Below are 17,556 nucleotides of genomic sequence, written 5' to 3'. Positions count from 1 at the left end.
AGTTTCCTGCATCCAGGGTGTGCCAGCAGTTGTAGCTACATACCTTGTTGAGTTGGTACAGGTCCAGATTCTTTCTTTCCACATGAGGGATTTTCAGGGTGCACCCTTGTAGCTCCCAGAACTTTGCGATTTGATCCAGGAAGTTGAGCTTGACTCTGGTTTGAGCCTACTCAACATCAACACAAGACATGGTACACATCACCAACATAAACGAAAAAAACAAAAAGCCATGGTTTCTACAATAATTCATCCCATGCTGTGCTACTTAAGTGCAGATGACAGGACATTAAGATTATGCGATATAGCGGGGTATTTTTTAATACCCACAGTATGATTTTATATACCATTGATACGGATGTTAGTTTAATAGATTTCGATATTTGTACTTTTTAAATAAATACCTGTAGTCAAGTTGTGTACTAGGTTAATAGATAAAGCAGATTGTGCTGTTCATTTCACATGTTACTTTTCATTATTACATTTACTAGTAGTTCCCCCAAAACAGCTGATTAAGCCACCTTAGATTTTTTTATTTAACCTTTATTTATACAGGTTTCTCTCATTGAGATAACATCTCTTTTCCAAGAGAGACCTGGTCCAATAGCAGCAGGGGGAACAACATTTCAGACAAAACAATTTCAAACTAACGCAGCATTAAACAAAACTATAAACACATACAGTACAATTACATAATACGTTAAAAAACCCAAAAGTCTTGACTAAAAAACAGCTAAAGACAATTACACTCTATGATAAATACATCGATCAAGTGTTGAAACTCCAAAGAAACTAGATCATCAAATTTAAAAATTCCAGGATCACGGAGCTGAGTAACTAAAACTAATTCTACCATGACCTGTTCTAATTTTTGGTACTGAAGCAAATGAGAATGGGACCGTAACTTATTTATTTACCGACCTGATTTAAAAAAAGAGAAAATGGCATTTTACCCAAAATGGCCTTATAAAATCAGTGTATAAGGCATGAGGTGAGTCCCTCCTGCAGAGCAACTTAAGTGAGGTGATGAAGATACACTGGCATGAAATTCACTACTAATGTTCACAAGCTTCTTGAATCTTGGTAAAAGCAGAGACAATCCCATCCTGGATTAAGATCACTGCTGAATAATATTTATTTTGTGTCTGCTTAAACTGAGTAGCCTTTTGATATACTTAACTTTATGAGCTGGGCTGTCTGTCCTTGCAATTTATGTTTGCATGCGCGCGTTAGAATTCAGTATGGGATTTCCTTAGGAGGTTAGCATTTTTGGGGGCGGGGTTTACCAACAAACAAAACAATAGCGGCCCTTATGTGCAGCCCTGGTAATAGCATGCAGCACCAGTATAGCACAGGCATTGTATGAAGTTATGGAAATATGGATACCGCCCAACCTTACAGGACATTGACATATAAACTAGCTCATTGTATCAAAAGGAGGGGTTAAAGGAGGTCTAGGTACCAATGACCTTTGACTTGACAGCATCAACTTTCTCTACAAGACATACTTCAGAGGCCAGGGAGCACTCTGGCTTCAATCGACACCCTGCTGCTGGGTGTTATAAGCCTGTTGAAGCCACTGTTCGACTGACAAATGTATCAATATAGCCTTCCGAGTCACCTTAGCTAATTATTTAGGCTTAATCTGACTAATGTGTTTATTTGTCCATTTTCTTTTATTTCTTTAGCACTTAAAGTAGGATAATAATGTGGATTGAGAAGACGTACAAGGCCAAAACCCCTAAAATAACTTTGTGGAACATCATTGTAAAAAAGTAATCCACATATTCAAAATAACTTGCTTACGTACATATCCAGTCTCTCATAATAAAGGTAACTAGATATACTATTATTAAAAAGCAGCACTGTATGGATAAACCAGTTAAGTAGTAAAATTAACATACCTCCAATTCATTAAGCCTCTGGATCCGGGGAGTGAAGTGCAGTCTGTCCACATCACACGCAAACGGTGGCTGCCATTCCTGCAGGAGTAAACACCATCTTGTCAAACTGACTGAGGAGTCACTCACATTTTTCATAGCTCATCCTCCATTTTGAAGAGTCATTATCAGTTGAGCCACAGTCTATGCTGTATTTGAATACATGTTGAAGTAAGTCATCTACACTGCACCGTTTAGGAACATTGTGACATGGCAGGCCATGTTCCATACAGAAAGTAATGTAGGCTGTTCATCTTTAGTCCAAATCCATATGAGGTCTCCTCTGTTACACTCTTCCTAATAAACACTTGGCTAAATGCCAAACAACCCTGAGTAAAAGATACACTACCGGTCAAAAGTCTTAGAACACCTACTGATTCAAGGATTTCCCTTTATTTTTAACTTTTCTATACTGAAAAAAAATTGAAGACATCAAAACTATGAAATAACACAGAACCATGTATTAAAAAATATATATACACTGCTCAAAAAAATAAAGGGAACACTTAAACAACACAATGTAACTCCAAGTCAATCACACTTCTGTGAAATCAAACTGTCCACTTAGGAAGCAACACTGATTGAAAAATAAATTTTACATGCTGTTGTGCAAATGGAATAGACAACAGGTGGAAATTATAGGCAATTAGCAAGACACCCCCAATAAAGGAGTGGTTCTGCAGGTAGGGACCACAGACCACTTCTCAATTCCTAAGCTTCCTGGCTGATGTTTTGGTCACTTTTGAATGCTGGCGGTGCTTTCACTCTAGTGGTAGCATGAGACGGAGTCTACAACCCACACAAGTGGCTCAGGTAGTGCAGCTCATCCAGGATGGCACATCAATGCGAGCTGTGGCAAGAAGGTTTGCTGTGTCTGTCAGCGTAGTGTCCAGAGCATGGAGGCGCTACCAGGAGACAGGCCAGTACATCAGGAGACGTGGAGGAGGCCGTAGGAGGGCAACAACCCAGCAGCAGGACCGCTACCTCCGCCTTTGTGCAAGGAGGAGCAGGAGAAGCACTGCCAGAGCCCTGCAAAATGACCTCCAGCAGGCCACAAATGTGCATGTGTCTGCTCAAACGGTCAGAAACAGACTCCATGAGGGTGGTATGAGGGCCCGACGTCCACAGGTGGGGGTTGTGCTTACAGCCCAACACCGTGCAGGACGTTTGGCATTTGCCAGAGAACACCAAGATTGGCAAATTCGCCACTGGCGCCCTGCGCTCTTCACAGATGAAAGCAGGTTCCCACTGAGCACGTGACAGACGTGACAGAGTCTGGAGACGCCGTGGAGAACGTTCTGCTGCCTGCAACATCCTCCAGCATGACCGGTTTGGCGGTGGGTCAGTCATGGTGTAGGGTGGCATTTCTTTGGGGGGGCCGCACAGCCCTCCATGTGCTCGCCAGAGGTAGCCTGACTGCCATTAGGTACCGAGATGAGATCCTCAGACCCCTTGTGAGACCATATGCTGGTGCGGTAGGCCCTGGGTTCCTCCTAATGCAAGACAATGCTAGACCTCATGTGGCTGGAGTGTGTCAGCAGTTCCTGCAAGAGGAAGGTATTGATGCTATGGACTGGCCCGCCCGTTCCCCAGACCTGAATCAATTTGAGCACATCTGTGACATCATGTCTCGCTCCATCCACCAACGCCACAGACTGTCCAGGAGTTGGCGGATGCTTTAGTCCAGGTCTGGGAGGAGATCCCTCAGGAGACCATCCGTCACCTCATCAGGAGCATGCCCAGGCGTTGTAGGGAGGTCATACAGGCACGTGGAGGCCACACACACACTACTGAGCCTCATTTTGACTTGTTTTAAGGACATTACATCAAAGTTGGATCAGCCTGTAGGTGGTTTTCCACTTTAATTTTGAGTGTGACTCCAAATCCAGACCTCCATGGGTTGAGAAATTGGATTTCCATTGATTCTTTGTGTGATTTTGTTGTCAGCACATTCAACTATGTAAAGAAAAAAGTATTTAATAAGATTATTTCTTTCATTCAGATCTAGGATGTGTTGTTTAAGTGTTCCCTTTATTTTTTTGAGCAGTGTATATTAAAAAAAAAAAAAAAAAAAAATGTTAACCTGTTGTGGTATAGGGGGCAGTATTTTCACGGCCGGATAAAAAAACGCACCCGATTTAATCTGGTTACTACTCCTGCCCAGAAACTAGAATATGCATATACAGTAATTAGTAGATTTGGATAGAAAACACTCTAAAGTTTCTAAAACAGTTTGAATGGTGTCTGAGTATAACAGAACTCATATGGCAGGCCAAAACCTGAGAAGATTCCATGCAGGAAGTGCCCTGTCTGACAATTTGTTGTCCTTCTGTTGCATCTCTATCGAAAATACAGCATCTGTGCTGTAACGTGACATTTTCTAAGGCTTCCATTGGCTCTCTAAAGCCGCCAGAAAGTGGAATGGGGTGTCTGCTGTCTCTGGGCAAAGTACAGCAGCAGAGTTTGTAAGTGGTCAGCCTGGGGACAGTGAGACTGAGATGCGCAATCATGAGACTTCTCCATTTTTTTCTTTCAGCCTTTGAATGAATACAACGTTACCCGGTTGGAATGTTATCGCTATTTTAAGAGAAAAATAGCATAAAAATTGATTTTAAACAGCGTTTGACATGCTTCTAAGTACAGTAATGGAATATTTAGAATTTTTTTGTCACGAAATGCGCTCGTGCGTTACCCTTTGGCTAGTGACCTGAACGCACGAACAAAACGGCAGTATTTGGATACAACTATGGATTATTTGGAACCAAAACAACATTTGTTGTTGAAGTAGAAGTCCTGGGAGTGCATTCTGATGAAGGACAGCAAAAGTAATCCAATTTTTCTAATAGTAATTCTGAGTTTAGGTTGTCCCAAACTTGGTGGGTGTCAAATTAGCTAGCCGTGATATCTACTCAGAATATTGCAAAATGTGCTTTCGCCGAAAAGCTATTTTAAAATCGGACATAGCGATTGCATAAAGGAGTTCTGTATCTATAATTCTTAAAACAATTGTTATGTATTTTGTCAACATTTATCGTGAGTAATTTAGTAAATTCACCGGAAGTTTGCGGTGGGCATGCTAGTTCTGAACATCACATCCTAATGTAAAAAGCTGTTTTTTGATAAAAATATGAACTTGATTGAACAAAACATGCATGTATTGTATAACATAATGTCCTAGGAGTGTCATCTGATGAAGATCAAAGGTTAGTGCTGCAGTTAGCTGTGTTTTGGGTATTTGTGATGCATGCTAGTTGCTTGGAAATGGCTGTGTGGTTTTTTGTGTCTATGTACTCTAACATAATCTAATGTTTTGCTTTCGCTGTAAAGCCTTTTGGAAACCGGACAACGTGGTTCGATTCAGGAGAAGTGTATCTATATAATGGTGTAAAATAGTCCTGTTTGAGAACTTTGAATTATGACATTTTGTGGTTTTAAATTTGGTGCTCTGATTTGTCACTGGCTGTTGAATAGTGTGGGACGATTTCGTCCCACCTCCCCTAGAGAGGTTAAACAAATCATTTTATATATTTGAGAATCTTCAAATAGCCACTATTGCCTTGATGACAGCTTTGCACACTCCAGGCATTCTCTCAACCAGTTTCATGAGGTAGTCACCTGGAATGCATTTCAATTAACAGGTGTGCCTTCTTAAAAGTTAATATGTGGAATTTCTTTCCTTCTTAACCTCTCTGGGGTATGTGGGACGATTTCGTCCCACCTACGTAACAGCTACTGAAATTCCAGTGGCGCGATTTTTGAATCGTTAGAAATACTATTACTTCAATTTCTCAAACATATGACTATTTTACAGCTATTTAAAGACAAGAATCTCGTTAATCTAACCCCACTGTCCGATTTCAAAAAGGCTTTACAACGAAAGCAAAACATTAGATTATGTCAGCAGAGTGCCCAGCCAGAAAAAATCAGACACCCATTTTTCAAGCTAGCATATCATGTCACATAAACCCAAACCACAGCTAAATGCAGCACTAACCTTTGATGATCTTCATCAGATGACACACCTAGGACATTGTGTTATACAATACATGCATGTCTGTTCAATCAAGTTCATATTTATATCAAAAAACAGCTTTTTGCATTAGCATGTGACGTTCAGAAAAAGCATAACCCCCGCAAACTTCCGGGGAATTTACTAACAGTTTGCTAAATTACTCACGATAAACGTTCACAAAAAGCATAACAATTATTTTAAGAATTATAGATACATTACTCCTCTATGCACTCGATATGTCCGATTTTAAAATAGCTTTTCGGATGAAGCACATTTTGCAATAATCTAAGTACATAGCCCGGCATTACAGGGCTAGCTATTTAGATACCCACCCAGGTCAGCCTCCACCAAAATCACATTTCCTATAAGAAAAATGTTCTTACCTTGCTTGTTCTTCGTCAGAATACACTGCCAGGACTTCTACTTCAATAACAAATGTTGGTTTGGTCCCAAATAATCCATCGTTATATCCAAACAGCGACGTTTTGTTCGTGAGTTCTAGACACTATCAGAATGCTTCTTCACGGTCCCGCGCATGGCGCATTGGCGTGTCAAAAATGTCTAAATATTCCATTACCGTACTTCGAAGCATGTCAACCGCTGTTTAAAACCAATTTTTATGCCATTTAACTCGTAGATAAGTGATAATATTCCGACCGGGAGTATGCATTGAGCCTAAACAGCCGAATAAAATTTCTCCTCAGAAGCGACTCGTGCACGCGCCTCATTCAAAGGTCCTCGGAGCAGCCACTTACAAAAGGTGATAATGTGTTTCAGCCTGAGGCTCCCTCGTAAACCTTCAGTTATTTCCCGGGCTCTGAGAGCCTATCGGAGCCCTGGGAATTGTCACGTTACAGCTAAGATCCTTACTTTTCAATAAAAAGATGCAAGACGCACGACTCCTTGTCAGACAGGGTACTTCCTGCTTGAAACCTTGTCAGGTTTTTGCCTGCCATAGGAGTTCTGTTATACTCACAGACACCATTCAAACAGTTTTAGAAAATTCAGTGTTTTCTATCCAAACCTGAACAATAATATGCATATTCTAGCTTCTGAGTTGGTGTAGGAGGCAGTTAAAAATGGGAACATTTTTTTCCAAAATTCTCAATACTGCCCCCTAGCCCAGACAGGTTAATGCATTTGAGCCAATCGATTGTGTTGTGAGAAGGTAGGGGTGGTATACAGAAGATTTACCAAATAGGGCTAAGACCAAGTCCATATTATGGCAAGAACAGCTAAAATAAGCTAAGCGAAATGACAGTCCATCATTACATGTAGATCAGTCAACGCGCAAAATTAAGAACTTTGAAAGTTTCTTCAAGTACAGTCATGGCCAAAAGTTGAGAATGACACAAATATTAATTTTCACGAAGTCTGCTGCCTCAGTTTGTATGATGGCAATTTGCATGTACTCTAGAATGTTATGAAGAGTGATCAGATGAATTGCAATTAAATGCAAAGTCCCTCTGACATGCAAATGAACTGAATACCAAAAAAACATTTCCACTGCATTTCAGCCCTGCCACAAAAGGACCAGCTGACATGTCAGTGATTCTCTCATTAACACAGGTGTGAGTGTTGACGAGGACAAGGCAAGAGATCACTCCGTCATGCTGTTTGAGTTCGAATAACAGACTGGAAGCTTCAAAAGGAGGGTGGTGCTTGGAATCATTGTTCTTCCTCTGTCAACCATGGTTACCTGCAAGGAAACACGTGCCGTCATCATTGCTTTGCACAAAAAGGGATTCACAGGCAAGGATATTGCTGCCAGTAAGATTGCACCTAAATCAACCATTTATCGGATCAAAAACTTCAAGGAGAGCGGTTCAATTGTTGTGAAGAAGGCTTCAGGGTGCCCAAGAAAGTCCAGCAAGCGCCAGGACCGTCTCCTAAAGTTGGTTCAGCTGTGGGATCGGTGCACCACCAATACAGAGCTTGCTCATGAATGGCAGCAGGCAGGTGTGAGTGCATCTGCACGCACAGTGAGACGAAGACTTTTGGAGGATGGCCTGGTGTCAAGAAGGGCCGCAAAGAAGCCACTTCTCTCCAGGAAAAACATCAGGGACAGACTGATATTCTGCAAAAGGTACAGGGATTGGACTGCTGAGGACTGGGGTAAAGTAATTTTCTCTGATGAATCCCCTTTCCGATTGTTTGGGGCATCCGTAAAAAAGCTTGTCCGGAGAAGACATGGTGAGCGCTACCATCAGTCCTGTGTCATGCCAACAGTAAAGCATCCTGAGACCATTCATGTGTGGGGTTGCTTCTCAGCCATGAATAAAGAATGGTACCAACACATCCTCCGAGAGCAACTTCTCCCAACCATCCAGGAACAGTTTGGTGACAAACAATGCCTTTTCCAGCATGATGGAGCACCTTGCGATAAGGCAAAAGTGATAACTAAGTGGCTCGGGGAACAAAACATCGATATTTTGGGTCCATGGCCAGGAAACTCCCCAGACCTTAATCCCATTGAGAACTTGTGGTCAATCCTCAAGAGGCGGGTGGACAAACAAAAACCCACTACTTCTGACAAACTCCAAGCATTGATTATGCAAGAATGGGCTGCCATCAGTCAGGATGTGGCCCAGAAGTTAATTGACAGCATGCCAGGGCGGATTGCAGAGGTCTTGAAAATGAAGGGTCAACACTGCAAATATTGACTCTTTGCATCAACTTCATGTAATTGTCAATAAAAGCCTTTGACACTTATGAAATGCTTGTAATTATACTTCAGTATTCCATAGTAACATCTGACAAAAATATCTAAAGACAATATTTGCGTCATTCTGAAAACTTTTGGCCACGACTGTACAGTCGCAAAAACCATCAAGTGCTATGATGAAACTGGCTCTCACAAGGAACTCCACAGGAAAGGAAAACCCAGAGTTACCTCTGCTGCAGAGGATAAGTTCATTAGTTACCAGCCTCAGAAATGTCAGCCTAAATAAATGCTTCACAGTGCTCAAGTAACAGACAACTGTTCAGAGGAGACTGCATGAATCAGGCCTTCATGGTCAAATTGCTGCAAAGAAACCACTACTAAAGGACACCAATAAGAAGAAGAAACTTGCTTGGGCCAAGAAACGAGCAATTTTTGGTTCCAAACGCTGTGTCTTTGTGTGGGTGTACGGATGATTGGCACGTGCATTTCCCACTGTAAAACATGGAGGTGGTGTTATGGTGTGGGGGTGCTTTGCTGGTGACACTGTCGGATTTATTTCGAATTCAAGGAACACTTAACCAGCATGGCTCCCACAGCATTCTGCAGCGATACACCATCCCATCTGGTTTGCGCTTAGTGGGACTATCATTTGTTTTTCAACAGGACAATGACCCAACACACCTCCAGGCTGTGTAAGGGCTATTTGACCAAGAAGGAGAGTGATGGAGTGCTGCATCAGATGACCTGGCCTCCACAATTATCCGACCTCAACCAAATTGAGATGATCTGGCATGAGTTGGGCTGCAGAGTGAAGGAAAAGCAGCCAACAAGTGCTCAGCATATGTGGGAACTCCTTCAAGACTGATGGAAAAGCATTCCAGATGAAGCTGGTTAAGAGAATGCCAAGAGTGTGCAAAGCTATCATCAATGCAAAGGGTGGCTATTTGAAAAAACTCATGATTTGTTTAACACTTTTTTGGTTACTACATGATTCCATGTGTGTTATTTCCTAGTTTTGATGTCTTCACTCTTATTCTACAATGTAGAAAGAGAGAGACTGTTTGACTGGAATCAACAGGAGAAACTGTGGTGCAAATAGAACATTAAGGTCACTACAGCCTCCTTATCTTTGGAGACTACACTGTCTCTGTGACCTTGCATGGCATCTCAGAGTGCCAGCATGCCTGTTTGAATGTGCATAACTCAGGAACACAGAAAAGTATCATTTTAAATAGAGGCTAGTGCAGCCTATCTCGCAGCCCATTTCACAACAATTCTGCAAATTCATACCAAGTGACAAATAGGACAAAACCCTTTTTGATCAAAAGTGGAAGAGTCCATCCTAAAACCCAACTACCTAAAGAAGAAGACCTAACTGACACCTCAGACTGAAGTGATCCAGCTGGGAATGTGGACGAGTCAGTCAATGTGCAGTTATCAAAAAATGCTGGGGGAAAAAAAAAAAATATGGATCCCTGTGGCCGGGGAGTTGATAAGACCACCATAAATTTGGCCTCCATAGATTACCCTTTGCACTCCTCGTCTGCAGTGCACGGCCCAGATGGGGGCACGGCTTATGAAACAACAGCTCTGGCTGTATTTCCACCAGCCCCTTTGTGGAGTAGTGGAGCTACCACAACAGACAGGCCCATTGCATAACCACTCCCATTCTGCACAAACAACTTCCATCCTCTGAACGGCTAGCCAAATTCAGCCATCATTAGACTACCTACAGTAGGCAAAGCTCCAGAGTGATCTGGAGTGCATATTTTGATGTTAATCCAGTGTTGTATGAACACAACATTTCAGATTACACAATTGCTGTGCAAGATAGCCAATCGAGAGAGAGATAAAATTGTGGTTATTGAGAAAGCGGTTCAGTTTCTTTGTGCCCAGCGCAGGGCATCTAGACCAGATAAGAAACAAAGCCATAGTCACAACTCTACAGAAAGGTAGGAAAAACTGTTTAAATGAAGAAGGGGAACAAAATGTATCAAATAATACAAAACAAAAGGTGGAAGGACTAAACACTGTACTGCTATAAAAATAAATATATGCTTAAACAGGTTGCCTTGGTAGCTTCTCAAACAGATCACATTAAGGTTATTTTAGGTGTACATTATTGTTGCAGTATTTGAATAATTGTTAGAAAATTAGCATATTTCATTATTACACCAGTGGAATAAAGGACAGTCCTTATTCCTGTTGTGTAATTAATTCTTAACTCACTCAATGAGGCCTAATCAACTAGTCTAGAATGCAGTTTACTATGGTGCGCAACAATATCAGGCTAATAGCCCTACCAAGTGCAATTAGTTATTCTTATACCTATGTAGTAAAACTAAGTGTTACACAAATTACTATCAACTCTTGTAGAGATACATTTTTATTGCAAACCAAAATAACAGTAATACATGTATGCCCCAGAAAAAGTTAAAGCTGCAATAGATGGGTTGGCTGACGTCACGAAAACGATGTGCACGCTTGGGGCGAAAGTCAGCCTGCTGTTGTGATTCTGGATGGCCAGATTGCCAGCAAGAACAACAAATTGCCATGTCAGGAATTATAAATGTCTCAATTCAGCTTGTTGTTTTGAAGCCTTTACTGATTCCATGTCAATGCTAATATGGCAAAAATGTGCTAACTAGCTAACCAACAACCGTAACGATGTATTTGAGAGACAACAAGTGGTCATTGTGCAAATGCATCTGTTTTCAATATACATTGTTGACAACATGTAAACTAGATTTTGTCTTCAATCTAAGCCAACCTCTTCTGTTATGCCCCATGGTTGCGCATGCGTCGTTTGTTGCTTAACAACCAACCCCTGTATATGTAACTTTTTGGGCGACCAACCAAATTCACATAGAATAGTGAGTTATAGATCTGTCTCTCATTGAAAGCAAGTCTAAGAAGCAGTAGATCTGTTCTATGTGCAGTATTTCTGTGCTTCCTGGTCTTAAGTTGAGTCTTTTACTTTCGGTTTTGTACAAGCTTCAAAATATCTGAAAATACAATATTTATGGTTATGGAAAATATATTTCACAGCGGTTTAGATGGTACAATGATTCCTTATACTATGCTTGTTGTGTTTCAAACTGAAATTAGGCAAACTATTAGACTTTTACCACCCAGGAAATGGCAGAGCGATTTCTGCATAGTGCATCTTCAAAAAAGGTCCAATGCAAACTTTCTCAATATCAAATAATTTAGGGGTAACAAGTACGTAGCTTACCATGATTGTTGTCAAATAAAATGGTCAAAAAGAAACAAAAATAGCTGTGAAAATAATGATAATGCCCTTTAAGTGTAAGAGCTGTTTGAGAAGATCGCCTGACATTTCAGCCTGTTTTGGTGGGATGGTGTTTTGACCTGCCTGGTGACATCACCAGGTGGTAAATTAGTTAATAGACCAATAAAGAGTTGCAAACCTCTCTGCCAATAACAGCTAAGACAGTCCAGTCCAAGCAATATTCTTGATTGAAATACAGCTCTTTACTAAGAAGCAATGTTTATTTGTGACCATTTTAAATTGTTACCCAGAAATTATTTGATATCGAAACAAAAATGGCTGTATTGGATGTAACTAATTTACCACTAGGCAGGCCAAAACTTCATCCCACCAAATTGGCTGAAATTTTAGGCTGTATTTTCAGACAGCTCTTACACAAATGGTTATCATTTTCACAATATTATTCCAACCTCAATGTGGAATTGTATATACAAAAAAACAAACAGGAAAAATCACTGACTCTTTAATACTTCGGCTACTTTGAGGCATTTGTTTTGATAACCAATGTTCAGAGGCCAGCCCTTCCAGAAAACCATTTGGTTACCATTGGAAAGTGGTACATATTTTCACAGATGATTTATAACAAATTATCCCTACCAAAATTGTATTATTCTTTAATATAAATGTTTATACACTCCAAAGAAAATCCACTTGGTACACAATCCTGTCCACACCCAACCACAAAGACAACATGGAGGACATTAACAAGCTAGAAGAGTCTTCTCAGCAGGCCTACAACATACAGGCCTCAAATCAGCCCCACTCTCAGTTGTGATCAAATAATCGAGGTTGTGTAGGCAAGAGGCAACAACATTTCAGTCAGCACAATAAGCTGTCCCTAATACCCTTGAGATTTGAGGGCGCTCAGTGCTCACCATTACCTAATGTGGTCAAATAAGCAATGGGCTGAAAGCTTGAAAATGTCACAAGTAGTGTAGACCAATACAGAACCAGGAACCTTCCTCCCCCATGTTCAAGAAACAAGTAAACCCATGTATGAAAATTGCAGCACTAATCGACAATGCAGTTCTCACCAACTAATCGGTTTTCATTTACAACGAATCACACTCCATAAAGAGATCGTCATTGTGCACGTAGCTGTCACACGGAAATCCAGCATAAAAACATTGTGATGTTCATACAAGTGAATATAAAATGCAATATGATAAGATATATTACACATATTTTACAATTTCACATTCGAAAATGGAATTGATAACAAGCTGGAAAGCATTAAAGTGACTTAGTGAAATGTCTTATTTCCGTATCATTTTACAATGAACAACTCCCGGGAAGAGAAAAGGTAACCAACCTTGTCACCCATCAATTTGACCAAAAGACTCTAAAGATCCATTGTACTTGGGTTGAACGTTCTATGGAACATAAGCGATACTTTGTAACTTTGTCGTGAGTCTGTCTGCACAGAGATCACTGGGCGTGTGCGTGTACTTGCACACCTACACAGAGGCACACACAACCTACGCTCGCATAGAAGCTGGCAATTCAACTCAAGCCGCAATCCGCCATGTTGAAAATATGTCTAAAAAGATAACTTAACGACCACAAATGTCATCAACAACAGTAAGAAAATGTTTTAAGCCGGAGTTTGAAATCATACCCTAATTAAAGACACTCACCTTCGGCGGTCGGACCTTGCAGATGCCAGTTTTCTCTGCAATAGGCCGTATTTTGTTGATATACGCAAATGGGTCGGCAAATTCCTCCCAAGTGGGCTCAAAAACAGGACACTCCGGTGGAGCAATGAACTCGTTTGGCCGAGATTGGGTCATCGTTGCATCTTCGTTCTAAATAGTGGAGAGTTACGAGTCAAAGTATTTTAATTAAAGTTCAACGAAAGCTGTCCCCTTTGAAGAACTGCTCCCTTTAACTCCGTCAATTAAGAACATCACCACACACTCATTGAAGTCGCACTCGCATTATCTGGTCGGGGGACAGCACCTAGGCTGCTTCCGCTTCAGAAAGTAGATACCCTACACACACACACACAAGCTACAAAACATAAAATATTTGTTTGAATAAATAACTACACATGGAAGGTAAATTCATGGCATGACATTTTTTCGGGGTTTGTCTAAAAAAAAAAAAAATACTTCAATGCACTAGCAACGAAAAAAACTAAATTGATTACTGTAAATAAGAAACAAGCGGTCAGTACACAAAACAAAAACCCACGTAATCAAAATATGGTGTACACAACCTACCCTTTGTAATTCACAATTCGGTGAAGATAAATATTGAAGTGAAAATAATTGTCCTCTAGGCCTGTACAGTTTAAAAAACGAATAAATATACCAAAAAATATATATTGATTCTTATTTATTCATCCTACAGTACACAAAAGTATAGGCTACATTTGAGTTATGCATTCTAGTGGAAGTGAAACAGATGAGCGCATTCATACTAAAGCCTCGTGGTGACCGGGACTTGTTTTTTTTAAATGGACTCGATGGGCTCGATGATTGGGTGTAGTTCCTTGGATTCTGGTGTGAGGGAGTGCACAGAGAGGGGCCACCGACTTTACAGGTGATATGTAAAAATGACAAGCCATAGCCAATAGAGAATATGTTTAAGTTAGATAAAATACATGTCCCGAACCATCAGCTAAAAGGGGTCTTGAAATTGACTTTTCAACTTCCCATGCAGTCAAGTCAATGAGGGTGAACTCCATTCTAGAACTTACAAACAGGTCAAAAATCACAGGGATACATTTTATTTTACAGAGTTAATAACCGTTTGAAAGAGCATCAAAATGCAGCGAAAGAAGCAACAAACAATAGAGCTCACAGTCAAGCCAAGGGTAATCCAGTCCTCAAATGCAGATGGAATGAAATGCATTTCAGAACACATGTCCATGATGAGCATGGACTGTGAAATTCTAATGGGGTTCTCTGGAGTTAATGGCAATAGCTGAGGGCCAACATAGTGGCAGAGCAGCAGTCAAAGCCAATGTGGTATATCAACAGACAGAACACTGTCACTTGAAGTGTATCAGCAACAAATGCATACTGCACACTCAACAAATACAACCACTCCCATTATTCAGAATGTGAAGGGTGTGCTATGCTGATAAGCACACTAATCATTCAAACAGTAGAAGTCCAAATGGGCCACATTTGTAGAATCAGAGATAGTCTGATAATATTTCAAAAGTAGAAGGTAACAAGTAGGCCTACACATGTAATACAATTCCAAAGGCTGTAGGGTTAACCTCAGACCAAAGCATAACATCTGAATATGGGTTAGTTACAGTATTAGATCGAATAACAGTTTTATAGACTGATAAGACATTTGTTCAGAGAACCACATCAATACCATTGTTGATCAGTAGAAAACAAAGGAATTGAAGAACACTTAGCCTTGAAGAGTCATCCAGCACCAGCCAGAGGGAAAGTGAAGGCCGAAAAGAATTAAGGACAAGACAGACCAATGCATGTTGCCCATGCGCAGTGGGTGACCGTCCTATTGCCTCTGACCACAGAACATTTGCCGTCATTTTCTGTTGATTTCTCTACAATTCTACATGTTGAATTGGCACTGTCTGTCGACACCCAACAAGTAATCTACTGCGCACGGCTGACGTTCGTGTTGGTCCGTCTTGTCCTTCAGTTCCAAATGTGTACACCCTCTTAAGTTTCCCCAGGTTCTTAAAGTGGGCCACACTAGGCATGATTGACTCTTTCCAATGCAACATAGAAACTCTTTGTGTCATCCAGGCAGTGCCAGCCTATGGGTCCAATCTCACAGTCTGCACAAATGAGGTACTTGATTCTCCCCACATCCTTTGTGAAGCCCACATTCTCAAAAGTGTACATGTCGTCGACTAACCAGTGGGTAGTCAGTGTGTCCCCATCCACGGATCCCTCTGATTGGGTGATAGTGGTCTTCTTGCGCATTGAGGGCAGGAACAGCTGGTGGATATTGGGGAGGAAATAGAAGGCCAGATTCATCATGACAATGTCCATTATTATGAATAGATAAACAGAAGTGATTTTCCACTACCTGACATTGTTTAGTCACATCATGGCATAGCAAATTGCACATCGTATGCAAAATATAATTTTGAGCTGTAGTTTAGGTGGTGGTTAGACATTGCACTGACTTGAAATAAAACAACTGATGAATACCCATTCAGATAGGAAAATACGTCTATTGTGAATCATATAACTCGTAATTTAAAGGGTCATTTGTCTTTAGGGGTTACTCCTGTCTGAGGTGAACCTTACCTCCTTCTCTGCAAACACCGCCATCCCTGGGCAGAGGACCTTCGATCCACAACGTTGGCACAAAACTGACTTGATATTCTTTCCAACCCCTGACACCAGCGTAGACCGGTCGACGTACCCTTCAGAGGGAGAGCACTGTTCTTGGTTGTCCATGTTGAACGCAATTTATGTGACTATACTACACTTATAAAGCGAATGCTAAGATGGTTAGCTATAGTCAAACCACTGCTCTATATATTTCTTTCAACTAATGTAACCAAGCTAGCTAATGTAATGTGAATTTTGAGGCGTCAACTCACCTCTGCTGTATAACCTGCTCAGAAAGAGTACACCTAAACTATTACCAAGCGGCTAGTACAAGTAATGTAGCTAGTAAAAGCACTCGGCCATATCAACATTTCGTCAAAAAGACCAACCGAACAAGCGTTGCTGGAGTGTGCACCCGCTAAAACTTCCGTTCAGAGTCCACATCGCTCAATTATATCGTTCCTTCGTCATAAATGATGATTGATTGGTTTGATTTTAAAATAACTGCTGCTAGGTTGTTCTTTATCTACAATTAAACAAATAATGTAATTTCATCTATATTTTGGGGAAATAGTTAGTCTACTATATCGCATATGTTTAAAACCAAACAATTTTTACCTTTGGATAAGATCAAAATAGACATACACTTGTGATAAAATCGGATTAATCTGAGTAATAACCATATCCACCCAGTTGACCAATTCGTCAGAGTAAGGTCAACAATATAGAAGGTGCCATCATGTGACTGATACCGCACACATCATTCATAGTGAAAGGGCACCCTAGAAGGGAAAGGGGATACTAGTCAGTTTCACAACTGAACGCATTCAACCGAAATGTCTTCCGCATTTAACCTAACCTCTCTGAATCAGAGGTGCTGGTGCTGCCTTAATCGACATATACACCTAGGGCCGTTGTTGTTGGGGGTTTACTGTCTTGCTCAAGGACAGAACAGCAATTTTTCCACCTTGCCGGCTCGGGGATTCGAACCAGCAACCTTTCAGTTACTTAACCGCTAAGCTACCTTCATTGACATCCAATTGAACCAGATTTTTGAGTTATCATACATAGACAGTACCTCTCTGCAAGTTCTAAGATACTGTATTTATAATCAGTGGAAGTCATTGCAAACAACCAGTCTCCCCATCTCTGGTACCTTCAGGTAGAATTTTAGAACTCCCGAGGTGTGTGGTCTCAAGAGACATCGTTTGCATTGGGTAAAGAGAATGTTCAAACTTTTTGTGACCATGCACGCAGCTAGCTACATATCTAGCCCAGGTGAAAAGCCCCCTGCATGAAAGTAACAATTACATTCCATAACATATAGAATGAGTGATTAACTGCTATTCAACACCCCAGATAAAATATGATTTGTAAAG

The 17,556-nt window shown here is 40.8% G+C and overlaps 2 protein-coding genes across 3 annotated transcripts in view; both read right to left on the bottom strand.

The window, feature by feature from the left end:
• LOC115150438 (lysine-specific demethylase 5B-B) overlaps positions 1–13,860 on the bottom strand; it is a 30,861-nt gene extending 17,001 nt beyond the window's left edge. The window contains exons 1-3 of one of the 2 annotated variants that reach the window (XM_029693724.1): positions 13,544–13,860; positions 1,902–1,979; positions 44–166 (exon numbers count right to left, since the gene is read on the bottom strand). In XM_029693724.1, the coding sequence (XP_029549584.1) occupies positions 44–166; positions 1,902–1,979; positions 13,544–13,696 (354 nt within the window). In that variant the 5' untranslated portion in view covers positions 13,697–13,860. Of the gene's footprint in view, positions 1–43; positions 167–1,901; positions 1,980–13,218; positions 13,324–13,543 lie in introns of those variants that run through there. The other variant, XM_029693725.1, reaches the window with a different exon arrangement.
• Positions 13,861–14,230: 370 nt separating this feature from the next.
• On the bottom strand, positions 14,231–16,581 carry LOC115150439 (guanine nucleotide exchange factor MSS4). The gene is made up of 2 exons (XM_029693726.1): positions 16,151–16,581; positions 14,231–15,835 (listed from the first exon to the last, which is right to left on the bottom strand). Exons 1-2 carry the CDS (start codon positions 16,301–16,303, stop codon positions 15,587–15,589), a joined length of 402 nt encoding a protein of 133 aa, XP_029549586.1. The 5' UTR covers positions 16,304–16,581; the 3' UTR covers positions 14,231–15,586.
• Positions 16,582–17,556: the final 975 nt, after the last annotated feature.

Source organism: Salmo trutta, chromosome 16 (genome assembly GCF_901001165.1).
Source record: "Salmo trutta chromosome 16, fSalTru1.1, whole genome shotgun sequence".
NCBI lineage: Eukaryota > Metazoa > Chordata > Actinopteri > Salmoniformes > Salmonidae > Salmo > Salmo trutta.
The sequence above is the reverse complement of the archived record's forward strand: the minus strand, read 5'-3'. Positions and strand labels throughout refer to the sequence as shown.

Excerpts from the sequence above, each read along its gene's own strand:
- LOC115150439 (XM_029693726.1), bottom strand. The coding sequence starts at position 16,303 with ATGGACAACCAAGAACAGTGCTCTCCCTCTGAAGGGTACGTCGACCGG. Across the intron at positions 15,836-16,150 it reads CGGTGTTTGCAGAGAAGGAG|CTGTTCCTGCCCTCAATGCG; the intron begins GTAAGGTTCACC and ends AATATCCACCAG.